This window comes from Ceratotherium simum, chromosome 36 (genome assembly GCF_057802395.1).
Source record: "Ceratotherium simum simum isolate JZ-2026a chromosome 36, ASM5780239v1, whole genome shotgun sequence".
NCBI classification, from domain to species: Eukaryota; Metazoa; Chordata; class Mammalia; order Perissodactyla; family Rhinocerotidae; genus Ceratotherium; species Ceratotherium simum.
The window spans coordinates 17,049,873-17,071,190 of record NC_141935.1 but is presented as its reverse complement, the minus strand read 5'-3'; the positions used below and the strand labels follow the sequence as shown (position 1 = coordinate 17,071,190).

Sequence of the window (21,318 nt, the reverse complement as noted above, 5' to 3'; positions counted from 1 at the left end):
AGAGGAGAGTAGTGGTATGTCTTACAACTTCTCATTTGGAGAAAAACATGCTCAATTTTCTCTGGGTATTTTCATTACAGCTTATTAAACAATTATACAATGTAATTTTGCTGTAAAATCCTTTTCAACACTGTAATTAACAATTTCACCTCAAGAATAGTTTCCATTGTTATGTTTTCTTTCCAGAGGAAAGGCACTATATAAAATTATTGCACAGAAAATGAAAACCACAATTTCACAGAAAGATTGGAAAACATGCATTTTTAGGAAAGATTCTAGATCAGTAACAGTGGGACTTACTTAATTTTAAAGTTTTAGTTACCTGTTGTCTCCTCGCCAATAACGTTCTAAGCTAAAATCTAGTCTTCATTTACAAAGCTTAAGTTAAATATCTAAATTCTTAATAGCAAAAATGTCAGCACTTATACTTTTATAAGTCACCTAATGTCATTAAGTAACAAACATCAGCATGGGCAACATATCGTATATTGTATAAAAGGAGCACCAGTCATGTTCCAACAGACAGAACTATTGGACGCCACTCCAATAGTTACAGTACTTCCACTTCTGCAGCATCCTGCAGCAAAACTTTGCATTTTAATTATCAAACATACTCAGACAGGACCTATAATAAATTCTCCAATAGTACATTGTGTAATAAACTGACAGTAGCAACCAAAATGAAGCCTCAGGTGTATGTTCCTTTAATCTCTAAGTTGCCACCGACAGGAAAATGTTCACCTTTTGATACACGGTGTCTACTTCTACCTTTCACTGGCCACAGGTTCATGTCATAAGTAAATGAGACTGAAAATGCAATATGCCCATTTATTTTTCCAGATCAAAGTTCAATTTCTAGAATCTCATTTTCTATGACATTATTTTCTAGAATCTCATTTTCTGTAAGACATTAATATCATCTAAAATGTGAGGAATCACTGTTGCGTATAGCAGCTCTGTGACTTAAGCTTGGACTTCACTACATTAACTGTGTGACCTTGAGCAAGCTATTTACCCTATTGCCTGTCTCCTTAACTATATACTGGGGACAATAACAGCACCTACTTCATAGGGTCATAGGAAGACGGACTATATGAGTTAAGGGATTAGAAAACCCCTAAAGAGTATCTGGCATATAATAATTACTGTATTGTTATTATTACTTGTTCTGTTCTGACTTACATTTGAATAACTGATGGGACTATCAAAATGAGATGGTTGAAAAGCGATATGCCAACAATATTTTTAAAATAAATCAAGAAAATAGAGGTTCTCATTTCAAAATAAAGTAAATTTTTATTAACCAAGAGACACAGAGAAACAGAGGTGATATATGAGAGGGGAAAGAGTCAAATTTTTTATGTTCAATTTTCAAAGCAGGGTAATTATTAAAATTGAAAAGAAAACACAGGATTCTAGCAAATAGGACTCTTCCTACAGTCATCTATCGCACCTCTCCACATCACCCCTAGAGTGTTCTATTAAGATAGCATTTAGAGTTTGGGTTCTGGAACAGTATAAGTAGGCAAAAAATATGTTTTAATATCTCATTAAATGTCAGGGATCTTTTTACTCAGTGTGAGACTTGTCTTTTTTTTTCCTAAAAAAAAGAACATATTATTATATTCTTATATTCATCTAATGAATTTTTGGCATTTAAAAAATTTACTCACACTATCCATGTTTTAAATCGTACATTTTCAGTTAACGTATTATTGACACGTGTGTCTTCAGCCATCATTTTAAATCGTAGGAGAAAAGTGGCAGCACTATAGTTTATGTAAATGTCTTCACATCATTGCTCGTAGGTTATCTAAAATTTCTTGATACTAAAAACAATGCTATAATATTGTTCACACAGCATTTTTTGTAATCAAGATCTTTTCTTGAGAAGGGTTTCTAGAAGTAGGATTACTGAGTCTCAAGAAGTATCTACTATCTGCCAGACTTGAAACTTTTGTGGGGGGAACTCTTTATCTAGAAGAGGCACATTTACAATTACATAGATCAGAAATGAGTGACAAATCTACACGCACAGCACCTAATCCCCCAAAGAGATAATAGGGAACATTTCTGAGACCTACTACATATCAGGCACTGTGCTAGACAGACACTGTGCATACATTATTCAAATCCTTACAGTATGAACAAATATATCCCTTTGCCTGATTTTAAGCCTCAAAAGTTGAAGAAGTTTGTGCAAGGACACATACCTAATGAGAGTCCAAACTGAACTCTGAACTCAGTTTTGATTCCAAAATTATGCCTTCTGTCATCTAACAGTGAATACTGATATTTCTAAAAATGTTTAATGTAAATATAATTTCACTTATCATTAAGAAGTCTATTTGGGAGTCCTCCTAAGGACCAAAATATGGCAGTTGTGTGTCATGCAAGCTAGTTATTCCTAGCGCTCCTACCATTCGTGAAGAAGGATGATATCACCTTGAACCTTTTGGACTATGACCTTTTATATTTGTAATACACTTAAGAGACCCAGTGTTACTGTACAAAGACAAATATTATGTAGAAACGGCCCTGATGTTATGCTTGGTACTACTCAGTATTTCAGGGTAACTGCTGTGCCTGGCTGCCTCGCTGAGGTTTTGAGAGCTGATGTCAATCCATTGTTTATGTCCATCCCATGGGAGGGGATACATTTTTACCTAAGACTGAAGTCTGGTTCTGCAAAGGCAAAGAAGCAACTGTCTTAGTAGCCTAAGGGTGAATCAACAGCTGCGAGGCCACCCACGCATAGGGACACAGCTCTCAGCTGTCTCTGGGTTCAGAGCCCCAGTTGGTCCTGACCCCATACAAATTTGGTGTTCTTGCTTTGATGTTTATGAACCGATTGCATTAAAAATACAGGATAATGATTCAGGGGTTAGAGAAACTGTTATTTATACAAATGTGGTTAACACCTCATCATTTTAAACTGGCTGTGCTAATAATGCTCATTGTGCTCTTTGTTTTCTGTTTTTTTTTCCCCAAATCTGCAAGCTACATGTGCTCTGGCAGGATGTTGAGTGTGCGCTGGAATAGACTGGAGCTGTTAGACAACTGTAGAGTCCTGCAACCCTGCAACTGAAGGCACTTCTTCAGGAAACCTCCTAAATAAGCAGGCTCCCCTATACAAATGCAAAGCACGGGAATTCACTGGCTTAGATGGCGTATGCTATCAGTTTCTCTGGCAAGTCCCAATGTCCCTTTTTTGTGCATCATAAGCCTATTCTTTTAGAGTACGGCAGTAAGATTTAAAATTTTGTGTATTCATTCTGAAAGCTGAAGATAATACTACTAAAAAAATCAACTATTTGTTAACAGTGGCCTAAAGTTTAAGGACAATAGTTATTTCAGGAAATAATTTAATTACAAAGCAACTTAATATATCTTTTTCAAAATACAAATAGTGAAAAAACAAATCAACAATAACTTTATCAGTAAAATTACACTAGTATTTGTTTATACTTAAATTGTATCCGTAAAAGTTTATGGGAAAAACTCAAGATAGACTTATGATTCCAAAATTACTCATGTCTTATTAGACTAAATATATGCCCTGTAACTTTCTTCTCTTCATAGTTAGATAGACCACCACTAGCCAAATATAGCTCTTAAAACTTAATTAACATTAAGTAAATTTAAAAATTCAGTTTATTTGTATCATTAGCCACATTTGAAATGCTCAATAGCCACTTGTGCTGCCATATTGGACAATGGAGATATAAAATACTTCTATCATCACAGAAAGTTCTGTTGGACAGTACTGATTTAGAGACGACAATTATAAGGAATTATGCCCACTACTCTAATCCATATCCTTGCTTACCTGCTCGGATGAAAACCAAAAAGCCTTTTGCAGAAAGCTAAATATGTACTCTGGCTATTGCGTGGGGGAGGGCAAAAAAGAAGGAAGAGTGAGGTAAGCAATGTTGGACCAGATATTGTTAATAAAACAAAATAAAATAGGGGGCGGCCCAGCGGCGCAAGTGGTTAAGTGCGCGCGCTCCGCTGTGGCGGCCCGGGGTTCGCCGGTTCGGATCCCGGGCGTGCACCAACGCACTGCTTGGCAAGCCATGCTGTGGCGGCGTCCCATATAAAGTGGAGGAAGATAGGCACGGATGTTAGCCCAGGGCCAGTCTTCCTCAGCAAAAAAAGAGGGGGATTGGCAGATGTTAGCACAGGGCTGATCTCCTCACAAAAAAAAAAGTAAAAAATAAATAAATAAAATAAAATAAAACCTGTTTTTTAACTCCATCTCTGAGGACACCTCTTCTGAGCAAAAAAGGTTCATCACACACCTGGGTAAAAAGCCCGAAATCGTAATTCCCTGAAATTATGCTTAGTAGACTAGATGAAAAATATTAATGTGGTTCTCTAGGCTAGAAAGCACTCTAGAGAATCTAAAATTATTTAAGGATTGTTAGAAGATAGCTTCAATCTATAACTTTCTGATTAGACTCATTGTAACTCTTAGTATTTTGTTGAACATCAATTACTACTCTAAATGTCTCATCACCTACCTCAAACACCGTTCTACTTCTAAATTTGTTCATCGGTCCTCCTGATCAATACATTTAATCGTTTCACCCAGCAGAGAAATTCAGTAGGCCAAATTTTACTGCAATAATCAATAAGCTATCTTTTATCTCTCTAGCTGGCCAAAATGCAGACTCCTGTTTTCTTGAGGAAAGAATAAGAAAGCTTTTTGTAGGCATGGGGGAGTTCTCTCTCCTGTTTCCAAAATTTGTTCTTACTGCCAGTTCCCCTCATATAGTCTTCCTACTCATATCTGCAGAGCTTAACAGACACACTACCCATCACCAACACACCGAGCAGAGACATATGTCAGTCACGTTGACCCCAACAGATGAACTTAAGGAAAAAGCAGAATGGATTCTGCTTCCCTCAACTGAAAAGTATTCCCAAATAGAAAGGAAGTTAATCTACTGATAGAGTACCGACAAATTAATCTAGTCATAGCTGAAGACAAGCTTCATTATTCTAAGACCCCTATTAATGTACAACATAGATTCCATTATAATAGTTTTTTAAAAGGTTATCTTTTAGCAAACATTTTTCAAGTCATGGTAGATAACTGATTTATTTCAAGTTATCACTGTTAATCCAAATGGCCGCACTATTCAAATCAGACAGTGGAAACTTACTGCAGGAATTTAACTTTAAAAAGGACAAGGAGATTCAACTTTTTGGTCTTTATAGGAGCAAAATTATCCCTTACTTTGCCATAAACAATATTATCACTCAAATAATTCTAGCATAGTTCCTGGAATGGGTGCTCAATTAATGCTAGACTCACTTAACTTTCTAATTCTATTAAGAAATTTAAGTCAAGAAACAATGGTAAAGTTCTTCCATATCTAAATTAAAAATGTACAATTTGCTGTATTATACACTGCTATGGACTGAATGTTTGTGTCCCCCTTCCCCAAATTCATGTGTTGAAGGCCTAATCTCCAACGTGATGATATTTGGAGGTGGGGCCTTTGGGAGGTAATTAGGGCACGAGGGTGGAGTCTTTAGGAATGGGATAGTGCCTTATAACAGAGACACTGAGAAAGATGATCTTTCTCTTCCCCAACTGAAGATACAGCAAGAAGTCAGCTGTCTGCAAACCAGGAAGACAGTCCTCACCAGACATCAAATCTGCTGGCACCTTGATCCTGGACTTCCCAGCCTCCAGAACTATGAGAAATAAATGTCATTTTAGCCACCCAGTCTATGGTATTCTGGTATAGCATCCTGGACTAGGACACAGACACACACACGGACACGGACACACACGTGTGCACGCACACACACCCACACTTCCTTGAGAAATTACAAATGTTAAAAAATATATCTACTGATTTTTCAAACGTTTGTTTTAAAAGTGAAATTCATGTGGCACAAATGTATCAACATACAAAGCAAAATAATGGTACTCTGTACTCATTAAAAAGACTGAAAAAATAAAATTTCCATCTCATTTCACTTACGACTCTTTCAACACATACATTAATAAAAAATCTATAATAAAATAACAAAACTAGGGGCTGGCCCGGTGGCGCAGCGGTTAAGTGCGCACGCTCCACTTCAGCAAGGGTTCGCAGGTTCAGATCCCGGGCACGCACTGTCGGACGCACCGCTTGTCAAGCCATGCTGTGGCGGCATCTCATATAAAGTAGAGGAGGATGGGCATGGATGTTAGCCCAGGGCCAATCTTCCTCAGCAAAAAAGAGGAGGATTGGCATTGGATGTCAACTCAGGGCTGATCTTACCCACACACACATAAAAAACAAAGAAACAAAAATAAGTAAATACATATAGAGAGGAAAAAAGTTATCCAAAGGATGCAAAAGTATCAACTTGCTTATTTGATCTCCTTCTCTCTCTTCTATAGAAATATTTATGCTTTTTAAAGACTCCTTTACAGACATTTTTCTTAGGCCTATGATCCCTTTAACTCCTTAGCAACACAACTTATGTCTTCAGATTGTCCATGTTTCTGTTCACATTTCAACCTTAAGACTTCTCTGCTATGATGTTTAACTAGGACATCTTTAGGCATCTGCAGTTAAGCACTGTATTCACATGTCCTGAAGACCAGCACAGGTGGCAGGATTAGTTTAGTTGGTGGCCACTGAATATTAAGTATATTCACATGTGCAAAACACAGTGATTAAAAAGCCTTAAGAGGTTTTCCAGAATTTAAACATTCCCCTTTCACTCATTTGTAAAAGATAAAAAATATTTTAAAGAACTTGGACTTACCCTCAAATAAACCTTCCAGAACCTCCTACTGAGTCATTTTAGGCTCTCAGTACTGAAGGTGAGCCTTTGAACTATTCAGTCCAAAGGGTTCCCAAGGTATATTTTTCAATGAGTAGAATATTTCTTCTATGTAGAATTCTAGGTAACTTGAAAATGAATTCAGTACACAACTCCAAGTTAATGTGCTCAACTACCAAGACGATTCTAAGTTACTCTCAGTCTACAACAGGTATTATCTTTGACTCTCAGATTTCAATGCTTAAAAACAATTAATAACCAATACTAAACTATGCTCAACACTGAGAACATTCACCCCAGCCATCTGAATATACCCAGATAAGGGAATAAGACAATACCTAGTTACTAGTTACCTGGTTACTACTTTTCACAGTTCTTTTCAAACAAACAAAATTAACCTTTTTATTACTGTATTACTCTAAATAGTTACCAAAAATAAAATCCAAATATTGTCGTATTTAGATAAATTTTAAATAATTTCTGTATAGAAATGCAGTTCTCTTTTCCCTCCTTAAAGAACTCAAAGACAATGTAGGAAGATGGTACAGACACAGAATTATTTATCTGACTGATGTCAGAAAAATTTAAATGTTGTAGGTAAAATACTTAGAGTAGAAGTGACAGAGCTAGATTATTTAAAACATTCATCTGAAGATACATCCTTAGTTTCTAAAACAATATGCTCACCTTTAGATTCATATTCATATATGGTGGTATTTTGCTTAAATATTTTACAGCCAAGATGCAGAAATACTAACATAAAAAAATCCGATCTTTATGATAAAAATTACTTCATGTAATTTATATATGCTTTAAAGCCTTCTAACATAAGTGATACATTTTTTTTTCTCATAGTGGCAACTCAATTTTATTTTGAAATAAAATAATTTCTGAAAAAAGAAAATCTGCCAAGATTCCCTTCCTTCCTTTCAGTTTGAAAATCTTGTTAAATTTTCCTTTAAACTTTCCTTTCCCAAGGACCACACAATGAGCATATGTTTCAAGACAACTTTTTAGTATATGAGGAGTTATTTACCCATTTCTATCACCTGGATGTACTATTCAGAAGAACTTCTGCAAAGATTTAGTATGATCCAGAAACAGATTAACAGCAAAAAGTAAAGTATAATCTTTAATTCTGGGGAGGAAAAAGTTTTTAGATGCTGCAAATAACTCTTTTTCAAAATTATCTGTGTTATATTAAAATATTTATCTGTGTTAAGATATATTGGGATATTTAGCACTCTTGTGTTACTCTTAAGGAATATTTGTTCACGTTTATTTATATTACACTGACAAAATGGCAGTTCTGTAATTTAAGAAGACACTAAAGTTCAAATGTTGGGACAAATACAAAAATGCATTTTCAGCTTTGCTGGTTTAATCACCTGGTATCTTAGGTGTATACTTTCCTTTATGATAACAAATACCAGGCCATGGACTAATTTAACTTCAGTTATGTAATACCTGTAACACTCAAATGGGTTTGCAAATATAAACATCTCTGCTCTAGCATATTTTGGGGGGAGGATTACCCTTCAATATATAACAGATGCAAGTATGTGCAAGTGGGTGGTAGGAGGGAACTATTTTTATTATGGAAAGAGGGAAACTTACAAACTTTAGATCTTAGGCACAGTTTCACAGAAATTTTGGAATGATATTAAACAGTCTTACTTTCTCTTCTCTTTTTGTCTAACTGCTAGATACTAAGAGCCACTCAATTCAATAATCTTTAAGGCAACAAGAAAAGGGCCAAATCTCAAATCAGATGCGGTATTCTGACGCTGACTCCCTCTTGTCTAACACTACCATTTTCCACTGGTCAGTCAGTCCACAAAAGAGAATTTAAGCTAACTTAAAGATTCAGGGGAAAAAAAGGAGGGATTAAAATGTCAAATATGCTTCGTAAGAAATTATGCCTCATTGCATAAGTTAAACATGAGAATTTCCACCTCAGTAAATCTCTCATACAAAAATAACACTTAAAAAAAAATCTAAGTCATTATTTATATGTATTACTTAGCATATAAAAGGAAATAATATAAAAGTAGAGATTTAGTATGTTTCTTAAATCATATTTGCCAGAATGTCTGAAAGTAAAAACATCACCCGAAATCAGAAATGCTAAAATTTTAAATTTTACTACATAGGTTTCTCAGTAGCTCACCAAAACAAACACAACCCTTCCTCCCAAAAAATACACATACATAGGTCTATAAGCTGGAAAGCTGAAAAATGTTAACTTCAAGGAGTTCATTTTAATTATGAACCGTACTGGTACGGCATTTCTAGAAACAATGGTGATACTGAAACAAAATACCAATATCCATGACCAATATGTAAACCTATAATGAACCTGGCAAAATGCATATCTTGATGGCCAAGTAGAAATATTTCTTTTTACAAATGTTTTGAGGAACAACGCTTAAAATTATATTTGAAATATAATTTTAACAAAGTTTACATGAAAAAGGGAAATACCAAAGTTGGTAATAGTAAAAGTCTTTTGGTTTTCTCACAAACGGTATCCTTATAATTCCCCAACTTTCAGAGCATGATGCATTTTTCTAAGAAAAGTAAAATGACTGTAAATTGTGTTTCCTATACAGCTTTATATGTCAGAGTCACTTTCAGATCCTGGTCTGCTGTTATCTGGTCCATCACTTTCTCTGTCCCAGTCTTTCATGGATGCTCCCATCATGAAATCATCACGTAGGATCGTCCAGCCTGGGCCCTCTTCTGCTTCTTCAGTCTGAGGAAAATGACAGAACCAAAATAGTCAAAAGTCAATTTAATCATAAGGAAATAAAAAAGTCCTCTCTACAAAACAAACTTGTCAACACTTAGCTTTGTATAGGAGTGAAACCAAGACAAATTATAGATTGACTTTATTTATACACTATCATCATACATGCATAAATACGTAATAGTACATTAATAAATATTTTAACCCCATAAAAGAATCATGGAAGCAAAACAACATTATTTTTTTTTTTGCAGTGGGGGGAAAAATACAGTAAAATCTAGCTTTGGTATCAATTTTAAAATTCTTCAGACAATCAAAACAGAATATTATTTAATGTGCGGTGATAATGTATTACAAAACTTTTGGCAAATTATTTTAACATGGAAATGTAACAAAGGCTTTTAACCCAAAATAAATTAAAGGAGAGAAAAGGAAACTAACCTGGTACTATGCTAGGTTTTTACAGATGCTATCTCATTTAACATTTGATAAAAATTTGCACCACCTGTTCTTTATTTAGGTTATGATCTCACTGCCTGACGAAATCATGTAATTAAAAGACTAACCACATGCTAAAACTATAAATAACTGAAACAGGCAATAAACATAATAGGTAGTCAATTCATTTTGTTTATTCATAAGATTTATATAAAACTATATGAGAGCCTAAGAATTACCACGTCTTATTTCATGGCACAATAGTACCACCTTGTGGTATTAATTAAGTAATGCAATACATGCCGAACAACTCAAAGCTCTGAGATTTCTTTCCTTCATGCCACAAATATTTACTGAGAATAAAAACGAAGTATTGTTCTTAATTTTGGAAATACAGTGACGAACAAAACAAAGTCCCTGTCGTTGTGGACCTAACAGCCTATGCTTTTCTATTTATTCCATTCACAGAAATACACAATGTGGGAAAAAATCTCTCTAAGTACGCAAGAACCCATGATGTTTGAATTAGAAATTAGTGTTATCTTTATGGGGGGTATTAACCATATAAAAAGCAATTTTTAAGAGTAAGATATTAAAGACATTTGCTGGGTTACAAGAGATTACTTATTTAACTCTGGTGAAGCTATCTTTTATTTAAAAAAATATAGCCCTGAAAGAGTCATTCCATTAAAAAAAAATAGGATACTATTATGAACAGGAAAAATGTCCTACACTGGCTTACTCCTGTCTTCCTGGGATCAAAGAATGAAGCAGGGCTTGTGCCTAAATATAACTCAAAGACTGGACAGCATATAAATGTGAGCAAAGATTTCAGAATTGACTTAGTAAGTCAAACAGCACACTTTGTACTACAATTAACCAATATAAAGAAACAAATAAAAAACACCTGTGCTGGTTAAAAACCAACAGTAAAACAGTTCCAGTGCTTCTCATGCCACACTGGCAGGAGAGCAATCAAGTAGGAAGGTAATTTGTAATTCTCCTCATGGAATATGCTAACACGTCTCCACTCCTCATTTCAACAATATCAAACCTACATTCCTAAAACTATTTCTGCTTCTATTAGATTAAGTTACCTAAAAGTTACCTGGATAAGAGGCCATTTTGCCTGATTCAACCCAAGTTTTCTTTTGCCAATCTCTTGACCTTAAATAAGAAAAAGAGCTGTCCCCAGTGAATGGAGACCCACTTAGAACCAACAATTATAACACCTCTCCTGCCAAATTAATCATTCAAAGCTTTCAATTAAATTGTAAAAAGTGTATGCTTCCTGGTATAGTTATATGCAAATTACTGGCTAGTAAAGACTTGCCCTGACATTAATGTTTGTGCTTACATAAGAAAACGCACAATCTCAACGGTAAGCCTCCATGTTTAGATAACTACACCCAACATTCTGTCACAACACGTTACCAATCCAGAGCAGGAAGATCCCACATGACTGAGCTCAGGGGAGTGTTTCTACATAAAAGCTCACCCTGACAGCCAACTTCCGCTGGACTCTGAGTTACTCCTCTACTAGGTAGCGTAGGAACCAGAAGGAAGGAGGGAGCGAAGAACAGGGACAAAACCTTAAACAGGTAGTTCAGAAAGGAAGAAAAGAACAATAGTGGACCAAAGGAAAGGATTAAAATGTTGAGACTAATTGTCTTGCATGCTTGTCTTCAAAGACAATTATGTAAACATACATTTTAGGCAAAAAGAGCAATAGCAGAATAAACTCAAAGCTCTTCTTGATTGTCCAATTTGAAGAATAACAATGAAGTAAAGCTTTATTGGGGGATGTTGATGGTGGGGTTTTTGTTTTTTAAGCAATCAATATAGCCTATGTCAGTGATTCTCAAAGTGTGGCCCCCAGACTAGCAGCATTAGCATCAGCATCATCTGTTGGAAATTCAAAATCTTGGGCCCCATTCCAGACCTACTGAATCAGAAACTCTGGGGGTAGACCCCAGAAATCTGTTTTTGTTTTGTTTTGTTTTGTTTTGGTGAGGAAGATCAGCCCTGAGCTAACATCTGTTGCCAATCTTCCTCTTTTTGCTTGAGGAAGACTGTCCCTGAGCCAACATCTGTGCCAATCTTCCCCTATTTTGTCTGTAGGAGGCCGCTGCAGCATGGCTTGATGAGCGGTGCATAGGTCCGCACCCGGGAGCCAAACCCGCAAATCCCGGGCCACTGATGCAGAGCACGGGCACTTAACCACTACGCCACTGGGCTGGCCCCCCCAGAAATCTGTTTTAATAAGCCATCCAGTGCTTCTATGCTTGCTAAAGCCTGAGACCCACTAAAGGACGAATATTTTTTAGTGACAGTTTTCATTCACTGCTTTAAGACCAAGTACACTTTATGGCGGAGAAAGAAAGGATTTCAGACTCTGGAAATGCAATGTTAGCCACAGCACTGGATGCCTTACAGGCTGCCAACATTCAAGCTAACATTACAGTGGCATTTTTAGACTGTGAAGCAACAATATGAAGAAAAGACAGACAAGAGAAAATTTAATACAACAAGTATGAGTTAACATATTTTAACAACAGGTATTTTCTATAACATCTGTCAAGATGGCAGCTCAAGAAAGAAAACTTTGTTTTAAAGGCAACAGAATGACCCTTTAATTTCTAACGCCTACACCCACTGAAGAAATATGTAGCAAGAAAAAAAGGGAGAGGGTCCATGTTAAGGTGGCAGTTTGAATGTAAACAACTAGTCTTGCTCAACTGCAAAACTCAACAAAACAAGAGAAAAGTGATGTGTTGTTTTCAAGATATAATCCACAAGGACAGGCTCCAAAGAGACAACGGCAACATAATTTTAGAAGGTAGAAGCAGATGGACTAGAGGAAACTTTCTTGGGCAAACCCAAGAAAGTTGAATCCTAAGACTGCAATTGTTAAGCTGACAACCAACCCAATTTACACTGCAGAATCTTCAAAAGCAAAACAAAACACACACAAACTAAAAAACTAGGAACTGGCAGGATGAGGTACTTCTAGAAGTGAGGGTGGGAATAGAGGGACCAAAATAAAGAGAATTGGGTGACAGTTACGTTGAGAAACAATTATATCTCTAGACCCTCTCCCCATTCCACACAACCTTCGCAGAAGGCTGGAGATTTAACCTCTGGAGAGGGAATGGGCTAACACAGATGAAGGCATAGGTATGATACCAAAAACAGAGGATTATGTTACACTCCCTCCCCTCCAATAATGAGTCCTAGCCCTTTTCTCACATCGGGCTCTCAAATGCTGGTAGGCAGACCTTTTTCTTCCAGGCACGAGATTAGGAATACTCTATAGAAAATCTGACCAGTCGCCAATAAATAACCCACTGAGAGAATGCTACAATAAAGCTTACATGTCATGTGGACGACATCCATATACTCAGAGCTTCCAAATACCTATTTAGGATTATTCGTTCTAAGGAACAGACAACTAAGGGCTATCAGAAAGATGACAGAGAATAACATAAACACAAAAACTTAAAAAGCAACGTCGGGACCGGCCTGGTGGCATAGTGGTTAAGTTTGCATGCTCCACTTTGGCAGCCCAGGGTTCATAGGTTTGGATCTAGGGCACGGACCTACACACACCACTCATCAAGCCATGCTGTGGCGGTGTCCCATATACAAAATAGAGGAAGACTTGCACAGATGTTAGCTCAGGAACAATCTTCCTCAAGCAAAAAGAAGACTGGCAACAGATGTTAGCTCAGGGATAATCTTCCTCATCTAAAAAAGAAAAAAGCAAAAAAAAAGCAACTTATAGGAAAAAGAAATTATTCAAAGAGAAGAAAATTTAGTGGAAAATACCATTAATATCCTTGAAGAGTTAGGAGATTATACTCTCCACAAAACGAGAACAGTTGCCATTTGAAAAGAAACATTAAGAGAATGACAAAGAGCTCAAAATTAAAAACATGATGGCAGAAATAAAAAATCAATACAAGTGTGAGAAGATAAAGCTGAGGAAATCACCCAGAAAATAGAATAAAAAGAAAAAAGTAATGGGAAACAGAAGAAAAAGTAAGATAACTGGAAGACCAGTCCAGGAGGTTCTATATACAAATAACAGTTCTACAGAGAAGTGCAAAAATGGAGGGGAGGAGAATCAATGAAATACTGCAAGAAAATTTCCCGAAAGTGAAGGACACACACTTCCAGATTGAAAAGAGCCCTCTTCAATGTCCAAAATATAAAAGAAAAATAGAGCCACATCAAGGACATCATGTAAAATTACAGAACAATGCGAACTAAAAGAATATCCTATAAGCTTCCAGAAAGAAAACTAATAAGTTACATACATACAGATGATCAGGAATCAGAATAGATCCAGATTTTCCTATAGCAACCCTGGAAGCAAGAAAGCAATAGACAAATGCTTTCAAAATGCAAAGGAAAAGAATTTCCAATTTAAAATTCAATACCCAGACACATTGTCATACAAGCGTGAGGATTTAGAATAGAGGCCCTTTCAGACATATGAGGTATACAAAAGTTTACCTCCAATAAAGCCTTTTTAAGGAAACGACTGAGAATGTCCTCCACAAAAAGGTAGAGTAAACCAAAAAGAGAAAAATACAAGATAGAAAAAATCAGAGATTCAACACAGGAAAGAGAAGGGCATCCTCAGGACGAGAGTGAATGGAAATTCCAGAATGAAAACTATGCATCAGCGTATAGGACAACCTGGAGCAGTCTGCCTTCAAGGGAAGGCATTCTAAAAGCTATCATCACCACGCCACCTGCCACAGTACCATCATTTTAACTTGATAAAACCACTGAAGGATACGCTTTACCAAAACAGGGGGAGTAAACTAAGAAAGAAGATACAAGATCTAGGAAATAGGGAATCCAATCCAGGAGAAATGTCAAGGATCACAAGAAATTTAAGTCCCAGGATGACAAACGTGAAGCAGTCCAAGAGAGCAATCAGCCCAGAAAAAGGAGAACACAGGATTCTAGGAGACAATGTCTCAAAGAAAATAATTCTAATAGATATATTATCAGAGGTAATTTGATTTTGAAAAACTAAATAAACTAAGAAAGTTAAATATGCAAATCAAGACAATTATTAACTTCAGGAAAAACAAATAGAAAGGAAACATAAGTAAGGAATATTATGACTTTCAGTTGGAAAGAACACCTGTACAGGCAAAATAATAAATGTTGAATACAGATTTAATAAAAAATTACAAACTACACTGAGAGAACAGGGGAGAGGAAACAGACTGTGTAAGAATGTAATCTTTGCCTACCATAATAGAACGCCAATAGATCATGCCTCAAATTGACGAATCAAAAGATATGACTATGTGCATACTAGTTAGGAACACAGAGACGTATAAATGTCAAAAGAACTAGCTAAAGGAATAAAAAGTGGTTGCCCTGGAGTAGGAGCCATGGAGAGTGGGCAGAATGGGGCAGTAAACCGATTTATTTTATAATAAACTTTTTGGCAAAATGTGGCCTTTTAAACTACATGCATAAGTAAAAATTAATTTAAAAAGGAAAAAACAGGAAAGCAAGAAGGGAGAAAAAAAACTATTCCTCAATCATTTCCACAAATCCTAAGTTTTGCAAGCCTCTTCGAAGATCTTCCCAAAAAATCTCCCCCAAGAAGCCCTTCTGATTTTATTAACCATAATGATTCTGCTTTCCTTTCTAATGCATCCAATGAAGAAAAGGTAAAAAACATGAATTCTCCTATGAAGCCACTATGTGCCAGACACTTTACATAATACTGCGTTACTTCTAAATCTCTTAAGATTCCTAACCAGACAGCAACTGTCTTTCTTATCTTACATAAGGAAACTAAGGCTCAAAGAAGTGAAGCAACTTACTCAAGTTCAGAGTTAATAAACGGCTAAGTCAATACTCAAACCCAGACCCATCTAATTCCAAAGCCCAAGTTCTTTCCACAATACAACACTGCTCGAAAACGTAATCAATAGGAACACAATGTATTACCGCATTACCTGTTATAACCTATCAATCACACAGTAGAATGAGTGCTAAAATACACTGAGAACGACTGGATATGTTTAAGATAATTCCTATAAAAGTCAGAACGTGGGCAAATTACATTACACAACAGATTTACATAATTTCAACTTACCATATCTTTTCCATAAAGATCATTTACCAGTAAGTATAAAAACTTCCTAAATACTTGGAGCACTCACAAAGAAAAGGTGGATCAGAGATTAATATAACAAAAAGAAAGAAAAAGCCTGAGACAAATTCTAAACATGTCATTCACTGGAAAAAGGATTGCCTCAGGTAATCTCTAAATTGATTTCATTAAATGTTAAGATATCACGAGAATTAAGGGTTTTTTGTTTTGTTTGTAAAATAGAAGTAGTAGCAATTTCATGTATTAATTTTACAATAGGAATGAAAACCAAAAGAGTTCTGAATTTGAATCATAGTTAACCATTGACTGCAACACTGCAAATCAGGAAGTTTAGAGGTCCAAGACTTGAAGGAAATTAAAGGTACTTCTCAACTTCTTATAAATATAATGTAACATACAGTTAATCATACAATACAAGTTAGGCACAGATATTTACTAGCATCAGACGGAAGATGTGTTAACATCTAAGTATAGACTGGAATGATCAAAATTTAGCAGCTTATGAAGTCTGTCAGGGTTGCTGCAAGGCAGCACTGATTCAATGACCTAAAAGAACCTACAAGATAACTCTTTGTGCTTACATCAACTGAAAAGTAAAACTGATTAAATGCAAAAGCTTAATGAAAACCACATGATGCAAGGAAACAAAACAGTCTCTACCCTCACTGGCCTGGTTTTATACAAATATTTAATCAAGATCATACAGAAGCAGTCTGTGCTGATTTTGAAGATGAAGACAACCCTTAAGAATGTTAATCAGCTCCCATTTCAAGGTTCAAACATACACTGGCAGCTATTGAAAAGAAAACTGAAAACAGAAGTGTGGAATTATTCATTAATCTAAACTAAATAATTAAGAGTTTAACCTCATTTCAATTTTGAAGGGGGGAAATTGAAGTCGAATTCTAAAAAAATAAACAGTTTAATCACATCTATATTTAGCAATCAGCAATAGCTGATTTCATTGCTTTCCCTAAGAAGAACATTCAGTTTTCATTTTAATTTAGTTTCCCTTAAATTAAAAAAGGTTCTTAACACTGGCTTAATTCATCTTAATACCTTTGTTGTTGCAAATTTTTAGTAGTAGATTAATGTAGTTAGTAATCTTCCCCACAACTGAGGAAAGCCTATCTAAAAGTTCTGCCCATGAAACAAAGGACACAGTCACATGCCACATAACGATGCTTCAGTCAATGTCAAACCACATACACAATGGTGGTCCCATAAGATTGGTACCATATAGCCTAGGTGTGTAGTAAGTTATACCACCTAGGTTTGTGTAAGTACACTCTATGATGTTCACGCAACAACAAAATTGCCTAACAACCATTTCTCAGAACGTATTCCTCTTAAGTGATGCATGACTATATATGGAAAATCCCTTTATTTTTTTAAAAAATGTATTTTGGTACAAATCAACAGAAGTGACATATAGCCCCAAATCTTTAGAATCTGAATAAGAACATGAATGATTTTCTAATCATGCAAGACACTGTTAACATCCCACTAATCATAAAGGGTGGAAAATTTAGTCACATAAGATTAAAAATTTTCAATTCCGAATGTATGAGAGTTCCAATGAAGAACCTACAGATTTGAGATTATATGGAAGATGCCATATCAATTCTGACTCAACTTTTCTCTGATTCTCAAAGAATTCTTAATAAGCAACTCCTGATGGTCTTGATCAATTTTTTCCTTCTCCATTCCTTCACAAACTTGTTGTAGTTCATTTTAGCTGTTCTACTAGGAAGGTATTCCAGGCAACAAGCCCACTGACCTTCATTTTTGTTAACTATTTGTGTAGTTTCCAGATTCTTGTATAGTTTACAAATTCAGATGGACAATTTATAAGATCCAAACAAACCAAAGCATTTAGTAGGATATTCTAGAAAAAAGATCAAGACACTGAAATTATGACACCTTTAATGATAGCCCAAGCATATGTTAACTGTATAGAGTTCTCTAAGAAAACCTAATTCTGTCTAGCTAAAGAACATGCATATTATCAATCTACTGAAATCAATAGAAGATTTAAAAATAAATGGACTGCCCTCACAGCTCCTTTGAGAAAAGGGTGACTCCAGGTCTGGGACACAGAAAGTACGAGGTTTGGTCTGGGACATCTTGTTGTCCCAGGAAGCAAGAAAGTACTCAAAGAAAAATGAGGCCATGTCAAAAGGACACAAGACCAGTCTGCAGTGGTTCCCATTGCCACTTGTGAATTTAAGCATCAAAAAACATAAAGATTGTAAAATAATGAACAAATAAAAGTTCCTATGTCTATGATACTAAAAAAAGACAAAGACAAAAGAAGAGGGAAAGAAGGCTCACTTGCCAACACTGGAGATGCCTGTTAAACCAACTCCTTACTCTGGAAAGCAGTAATTAAGGGAAAGGAACATTAACCCCCACTAATCCCTAGAAAAATAAATAGAAAATAAATGAGAAAATTACCATTCTGTAAACTCCAATCACATAACTGTTTTAGGCAAGGATCATCAATTGATGCTAAAAGGCAAAAGACAGATGTAAAGGTCTATTTGCTCCTTCCAAGGTATTCATCCCAGAAACTATTTTCTAACTGAAGGGGGGAAAATGCACCTTTAATAAGGAAACATTCATTACCACTTTAACCAAATGAAAAACTACCATCACTAATATGGGGCATTCTAAAAATGTGTCTCCTGACGTGATGCAAATAGTAAAGACACAGCATCTAAGTATCACACCAGTGAAATAGCTACGCCTAAAAAATTTAACCTAAGTCCTAACCTTCAGCCCTAACTTTCAGCTTACAGGAAAAGGGCATAGAGGAACAAGTTAAAAGACATCATGATGGAACAATCAGACAAATTCGAAGTCCGGATTCATTCTTCTAAACTAACTGGTTTATCTCTTTACATAGTATTCTTTAAAAAAAAAAAAAGGGCAAGGGACTGGTCTGGAATAAAAGAGACCAAGATACAACTAAAGGTAAGGTGTGAACTTTTATTGGATTCTGGTTCTCAAAGTTATAAAAGAATCTTTTAAATTGTATGGTAGATGAATTATACATCAATAATGCTGTTTAAAAAGAATGTCTGGGGGGCCGGCACGGTGGCGCAAGCGGTTGGGTGCACGTGCTCCGCCGTGGCGGCGTAGGGTTCGCTGCTTCAGGTCCCAGGCGCGCACTGACGCACTGCTTGGCAGGCCATGCTGTGGCGGCCTCCCATATGGACTGGAGGAAGACGGGCACAGATGTTAGCCCAGGGCCAGTCTTCCTCAGCAAAAAAAAAGGAGGATTGGCAGATGTTAGCACAGGGCTGATCTCCTCACAAAAAAAAAAAAAGAATGTCTGGGACCGTGTGAGTATTACCTTCAAATAACCACCCCAAAGAAACAAAAACTAGATGGAGAGAAAGAGAGGCAGACAGCTATATAAAACAAACACAAGGACAAGTGTTAAGAATCTCAGAACCTAGGTGATAGACACACAGGTCTATGAAAGACCAGTATTTCTGGTCTTTCATACTTTCTTCCTGTTTGAAAATGCTCATAAAATAAGTGAGAAAAAAAAAAAGATTCTAAAATTTCTGTTAGGCAAACAATGATTAAATACAAGATGCATTTGATATCCAGTAAATTTTAATTCCTTGATAAATGAATAGAATGTCAATTCAAACCGTCAACTTTTAAAGAATTTTCTACATGAGTTTAATGAGTTTCATAATTCTGAAATGTTTTACTATGGTAATATCTCTTCCTTTACAGATTTGAGAAATGAGATTTTAAAATGTATCAGTCTCCATGTGCTGCTACACATCCAATGAAGGGGATCGAGATCTAGGAAAACTCAGACTGCAAGCTGCCTCACTCGTCATTCTCTCTCTAGTCTGGGGGGTGACACTGTGGCTCAATAGCCAGCCCCCTTCTTGTGCCTCATCCAGGTGAGAGAAGGGAGACAGCTTTCTGTTCTGATTCTAATGAAGTACCTTAGATCTTTTTAAGCAGCAGGCACTAATGGCTGGAACAGCGTTTTGGAGGAACACAGATTGGGTTTTAATCCAGATTCTACCAATTACTATCAATGTGACCTGGGGCAAGTCACTTCATCTTTCTAACTTTGAGTTTCTCAACTCTAAAATTCTAATACTTCTTAAAATGAAAATTATGTAAAAACACCTTCCATAGTATCTGGTACAAAGCGAACAATAATAAGCCACCTCATAGTCCCCCTACCAAGGTCCCCACTTACTAATGCCCTGAGTCATCATGTGTCCATGGAATCCCCAGCCTGGGACATCTGTAATCTTCTAACGACGTTCTGTACACTACTCACAAGGATGAGAAAATTCAAACAGTATGACAGCACCCTAGAAACCAAACTTTCCTTGGTAAGTAAAATCTTATTCAGTAATATAATTAGTTCAACCATAGCTTGAAAGGGGCAATAAGAGAAGTAAACAAATTTCTAGGTCCTCAAAATTTAGTTTTATTATTTTGTAAGAATTATGCTTTACTAGACTAGACACACCTAAAATGAGAGCGAACTCTCCAAATCTAAACACAATTTTTATTAGATTTTTGGATAAACTACGTGTTAGGAAAAAATAAGAACTAAATATAAGGAACTCATTCTAATACTGACATGCAACACAAAATAAAAATAACTGCAAACATTTATATAGTGCTTACTATGCACCAAGCGTTGTTCTAAGCACTTTACATATACTAACTCATTTGACTCTCACAGTATAACTAAGAGATGGTTACTACTACTAGAATGACTACCCTAAATGGATAATAAACCTGAGGCATGCATGGTGTGAGTAAGTAACTCATATGCGGTAAATGGGAGACCAGGTGTTTTGAACCCAGGTAGTCTGGTTCTGGAGTCTGTAGCCTTTGCCACTAGGTATAATGCAGCATACATCGCCAGAAACATTCTCAACTGCCTATAACCCCAAAATGATGACTTTTAGCAAGAAACAAAATCTTCTTTTGATTTTTAAAAGTGCACCAGAAGTGCAAACACGTGGTCCAAGACTGATTTGGTGCAGGACAATTAAATTAAAAAAAAAAAAAAAAAGAAAAACAAAAAGCTCCAATCTCACTGATGAAAATCCTGTACAGACAGCCACTTCAGCAACTTCAAATAGAGAGAACATTTCTTCAAATAGGGCCAGAAGATGAATGGCATCATTAT

At 36.0% G+C, this 21,318-nt stretch overlaps 1 protein-coding gene across 1 annotated transcript in view; it reads right to left on the bottom strand.

Moving 5' to 3' along the window:
• Window positions 1–8,917: 8,917 nt before the first annotated feature.
• Window positions 8,918–21,318, bottom strand: part of RRP15 (ribosomal RNA processing 15 homolog) — a 48,673-nt gene continuing 36,272 nt past the window's right edge. The window contains exon 5 of the mRNA XM_004439684.3: window positions 8,918–9,547. Within this exon, the coding sequence (XP_004439741.2) occupies window positions 9,407–9,547 (141 nt within the window). The 3' untranslated portion in view covers window positions 8,918–9,406. The remainder of the gene's footprint in view (window positions 9,548–21,318) is intronic.